Below are 5,133 nucleotides of genomic sequence, written 5' to 3' on the forward strand. Positions count from 1 at the left end.
ATTGCTTGACCAGAAGCCAATGTAGGTCAGTGAGCACAGGGGGTGATGGGTGAACAGCACTTTGTGTGAGAAAGCATATGGGCAGCAGAGATTTGGATGATCTCATGTTTCCATGTAGGGGTGGGGTGAACATGAGAAGCTGGTCAGAAATGCATTGGAATCGCCAAGTCTAAAGGTAACATGGGCATGGATGAAGGTTTCAGTAGCGGATGAGCTGGGGTGGGGTGGAGACAGGTGACGTTATGGAGATTGAAATATCTGGTATTAGTGATGGTGTGGATATGTGGTCAGAATGGTATCTTGGGCTTTGGTCTTCCCAATTATTAATTGGAGTAAATTTCTGCTTATCCAGTACCAGATGTTGGATAAGCAGTTTGATAATTTAGTAACAGTGGAGGAATGGAGAGGGATGGTGGTGAGGTAGAGCTGGGCATTGTCAGCGTCCATGTGAAAACTAACATGGTGCATTTGGATGATATCATCTTGTGGCAGCATGTAGATGAGGAATAGGAGGGACCAAGGATAGATCCTTGGGGGACACCATGTACAAGGACTTTGGGGAGGAAAGGCAGGTTGGACACGGGGCTGTAGTTTGCAAAAACGGTGGGTTAAAGAGGATTTTTTAAGATGGATGACGAGAATGAATTTAAAGGTGAGACACAGTATCAAAAAAGAGAGAGAACTGTTAACAATATCAACTGACGTGGGGAGGATGGATGGCCAACAGTTTAGCAAGAATAGGGTCAAGGGAGCAGAAGGCAGGTCTCATGGACAAAATGAGCACTGAAGGAGATAGAGGATAGGAGAGAGGCTGGAGAAAGATGCAAATTCAGGGCTTAGACAAAGGGAAACTTGAGGGACAGTTTGTCCCGTTGAGCTAGTGGAAGGGAGGGAAGCAGCAGAGGCAGCTGATCAGCTTGTCTCAATCTTAGTGACAAAGAAGTTCCACGAGTTCCTCACACTTGTTGGAGGTGAGAGCGGATGATACTATGGAAAGGGAGAGCACTTCAAAAGGAACAAACTCATGTTAGTTTATGAAAAAGATTCAGCAGACTGTGTGTTGAAGACAAAGCTCTTTTATTTGGCTTTTATCCATAGTATTAGCTACAATAACTGGGCTGGAGTTCATTAACATCAGCAGAAACAGACCCCAATGAACAATGGTTCATCCCAAATATGATTAACAGAAAAATCCAATCACTATAGTTACTTGTGAATTCGCTGGTGTACCAGCAGGTTGGATGACTGTGTGAATCCTTTCCCACACTCAGAACAGGTGAACGGCCTCTCCCCAGTGTGAATTCGCTGGTGTGTCAGCAGGTTGGATGACTGACTGAACCCCTTCCCACATTCAGCACAAGTGAATGGCCTCTCCCCAGTGTGAGTGCGCATGTGTGTCAGCAGGTGGGATGACCGAGTGAATCCCTTCCCACAGTTGGAGCAGGTGAACGGCCACTCCCCAGTGTGAACTCGCTGATGTTCCAGAAGGGTGGATGACCGAGTGAATCCCTTTCCACACTTGGAACATGTGAATGGTCTCTCACCAGTGTGAACTCGCTGGTGTGTCAGCAGGTGGGCTGACTGAGTGAATCCCTCCCCACACTCAGAGCAGGTGAATGGCCTTTCACCAGTGTGAGTGCGCTCATGTGTCAGCAGGTTGGATGAATGAATGAACCCCTTCCCACAGTCGGAGCAGGTGAATGGCCTCTCTCCAGTGTGAGTGCGCTTGTGTGTCAGCAGGTTGGATAACTGAGTGAATTCCTTCCCACAGTCGGAGCAGGTGAACGGCCTCTCCCCAGTGTGAACTCGCTGGTGGACAATCAGATCAGTAGATCGCCTGAAACCAGTACCACAGTCAGAGCATCTGAATGGTCTCTCATCAGTGTGAACACGTTGGTGAAACATCAGGTCCCATGAACTTTTATAGCGCTTCCCACAGTCTGGGCATTTAAAAGGTCTCTCGTCAGTGTGAACTCGCTGGTGTGTCAGCAGATGGGATGACTGAGTGAATCTCTTCCCACACTCAGAGCAGGTGAATGGTCTCTCCCCAGTGTGAATTTGCTGGTGCACAGTGAGGTCAGGTAATGCTTTGAACCCAATCCCACAGTGAGAGCACCTGAACGGTCTCTCGTCAGTGTGAACACGTTGATGGCCAGTCAGTTTCTGGGAACTTTTAAAGCACTTTCCACAGTCTGGACATCTGAAAGGTCTCTCGTCAGTGTGAACTTGTTGATGTTGCAGCAGGTGGGATGAACAAGTGAATCTCTTCCCACACTCAGAGCAGGTGAACGGCCTCTCCCCAGTGTGAACTCGCTGATGACTTTCCAGCTCAGACGGGTTATTAAATCCCTTCCCAAAGTCCCTGCATTTCCACAGTTTCTCCCTGTTGTGACTGCATTTATGTTCTGACAGGCCAGATGATTGGCTGAAGCCTCGTCCACACACACAACACGTGTACGGTTTCTCCCCACTGTGAACGGTGCTTTCTCCCTCCATGTTCAAAATCCGATGGTATTCAGGTTATGATAAATTAGGCAACTCTGTCAGATTTTGATGTGATGTTTGGCCTCAGCTTCCCGACTACAAATCCTCCACTTTAATGCCCTGTGAAATTGATTTAAAACAGAATAAGAGACAGAACCCACAAAAACACAAAGGCAGATTGTGAATTTGGTAACTTGCGGGGCTAGCACTAGGAAAAAGTGACCATGAAAACTGCTGAATTGTCATAAAAACCCAACTGGTTCATTAATGTCCTTCAGAGAAGGGAACCTGCCACCCAAACTGGTCAACGCAAGTTTGACCAAGACAGGAGAAGAGAGCAAGAGAGAGAAGAGTGGGGTGGGAGAGGCAAGGGGTGAAGAAGAGGGGATTTTACATATCTACAACTCAACCAGAACCTTCACAGAACCTCCAAACCCTCAACCTCCATCACTTAGAGGAACAAGGATAGCAGGTGTACGTGAACACCACCATCTCAAAGTTTCCCCTCCAAGTCAAACACCATCCTGATTTCTCAGACATCTGATACTGGATCAACAGAAATTTCCTCCTTTTAATATCAGGAAGACCAAATCCATTGTCTTCAGTCCCAGCTACAAATTCCACTTCCTAACCACTAACTCCATCTCCCTCCCTGACAACTGACTGAGGAACCAGATGATTCACAACAATGGTGAAATATTTCACCCCAAACTTAGCTTCCAACCACATATCTGCATCATCACGATTAGAGTATGTTTCCACCTCAGTTTGACCAACACCACCCCAGTCTCAGCTCATTTGCTGCTGAAACTGTCATTCATTCCTTTGTTGCCTCTAGACTTAGCTATCCTAACATACTCCCCATCGGCCTCCCACATTCAACCTCCCTGTAATCGTGAGGTCATCCAAAGCTCTGCTGCCTGTGTACTTACTCAGACCAAGTCTTGTTTACCCATCACCCCTATGCTCACTGACCTACAAAGCTCCTGATTCATAAAACTCCTGTGCAACACCTTGCAAAGGTCTAATACATGAAAAGAGTTTTACAAATCTACACCACATGCACTGCAGCGGTTCAAGAAGGTCAAAAATCTTCTCCACAGGTAACTGCTGGTCTTGTTAGTTAAAGGGCAGGGAATGGGATTAGCTGATTTGCTCTTGCAGAGATCCAGCACAGGCAGGATGGGCTGAATGGCCTCCGTCTATATTTTAACTACTCGGTAATTCAATGACTCGATGAAAAAGGAAATACACTGGAGGCCAGGGAACTAACTTCTACAACCAGTGCCTATCCTGCAACAAACCAGCTTTGAATTAGTCTATTGGTCTTTCTAGACTTAGTTCTGCGAGCGACATCTGCAACAAAAAAATAGCAAAATACTGCAGCTGCTGGAAGTCTGAAACAAAAAGAGCAAATACTGGAAATACTCAGCAGATCAGGCAGTAACTGTGGAGAAACAGAGTTACCATTTCAGTGTGTACAGAATTAATTACAGGGAATAAAAATGGTGCAGAGTTTGATGGAAAATTTAAGTTCAGAGGCAGAAAAGAAATGGACTATAGTGCTGGAAAAACAATTCCTGACTCTAAAAGATGCTGTGGGAAGATAAAGCTGGTAAACTAACAGCGCATGGTCAGGGGATGGACAGCGATGGGAACCTCATTGAGAAATGGTCGGCAGAAGTAACAGTAAAATACTAAACATGTCTAATACACACCCATTATTAGAGACAGAGGAAGTTAGACAATGGCAGAGAGGTGATCAGGGAGATTAGGCAGAGCTGAAACAGAGCAATGGATGGACATGGATTCAGATCCACAGCAAAGGAGGAAGAAATTTCACACGGTGAGCGTTAATGACCTGGAATTCAATAATCAAACTCAAAAGGCTGATAATATCCAGGTTCTGATGAATGGAGTGAGTCGAGTCAGATCTTAATGTGATCTTTGTTTAGAGTTTGCTGTGTGTAAATCCTCCCCTTCTAATCCCCTGTAAAAGAAGTTGCCAAAATCCATCCCTCAGTCCAGGATAGAAAGTCACAATATTCTCTCCTCCTGCTGACAGGGACAGGGTTGAGCACGCATGCGCACTGCCGGTAAAGATGGCGGTTATTAACCGAGGCCTTTCGCTGGAGACGCGATCCCGCAGCCTCCATCCCACAGATGCAACCAGTAGCTACTTATTCTGGGTTTAGAGCCGCATCGCGTACTTACGAGCCCGGCCTGTCTACCCACCGGCTCCGTTTCTCCCTCTACTCCGCCATTTCTCTTACCGCCTGAAGCTGAAACATACAAGCGTCTTTCCATCGCCATTACCCGCACTGCGCATGCCCCGGAGTGATTGACGGCAGCTCCGGATCAATAAGGCGAGGAAGCGGCTCGTCCTTCAACCAATAGGAGTGAATGAGGGGCGGGGCTGAGTTCGGATCTCCCTCATTGGCTGAAACTCTGCATCATTTTGAAAGCTGATTTGCCTCAAACTCCAGGAGAAAACTGGATCTTTCTGTTTGTGGCTTTAAACAGATGAAACCCTGTGGCTGTGGAGTAAACATTTCAACATTTGTGACTGAAATGTGGGAACATGATGAAACAATGCACAAACAATTGACCGACTTTATCTGTATACAATAAAGGGAGAGCCTCTAATGA

The 5,133-nt window shown here is 46.5% G+C and overlaps 1 protein-coding gene across 2 annotated transcripts; it reads right to left on the bottom strand.

Annotated features, from left to right (window-relative positions):
• Positions 1–1,109: 1,109 nt before the first annotated feature.
• Positions 1,110–4,847, bottom strand: LOC121270467 (zinc finger protein 229-like). 2 transcript variants are annotated; one of them, XM_041175787.1, is made up of 2 exons: positions 4,758–4,847; positions 1,110–2,604 (listed from the first exon to the last, which is right to left on the bottom strand). In XM_041175787.1, the coding sequence occupies exon 2, from the start codon at positions 2,494–2,496 to the stop codon at positions 1,207–1,209; it is 1,290 nt and encodes a 429-aa protein (XP_041031721.1). In that variant the 5' UTR covers positions 2,497–2,604; positions 4,758–4,847; the 3' UTR covers positions 1,110–1,206. The 2 variants fall into 2 exon arrangements, with proteins under 2 accessions (XP_041031721.1, XP_041031722.1); XM_041175788.1 differs by having other exon boundaries at positions 4,699–4,847.
• Positions 4,848–5,133: the final 286 nt, after the last annotated feature.

This window comes from Carcharodon carcharias, chromosome 27 (assembly GCF_017639515.1).
Source record: "Carcharodon carcharias isolate sCarCar2 chromosome 27, sCarCar2.pri, whole genome shotgun sequence".
NCBI classification, from domain to species: Eukaryota; Metazoa; Chordata; class Chondrichthyes; order Lamniformes; family Lamnidae; genus Carcharodon; species Carcharodon carcharias.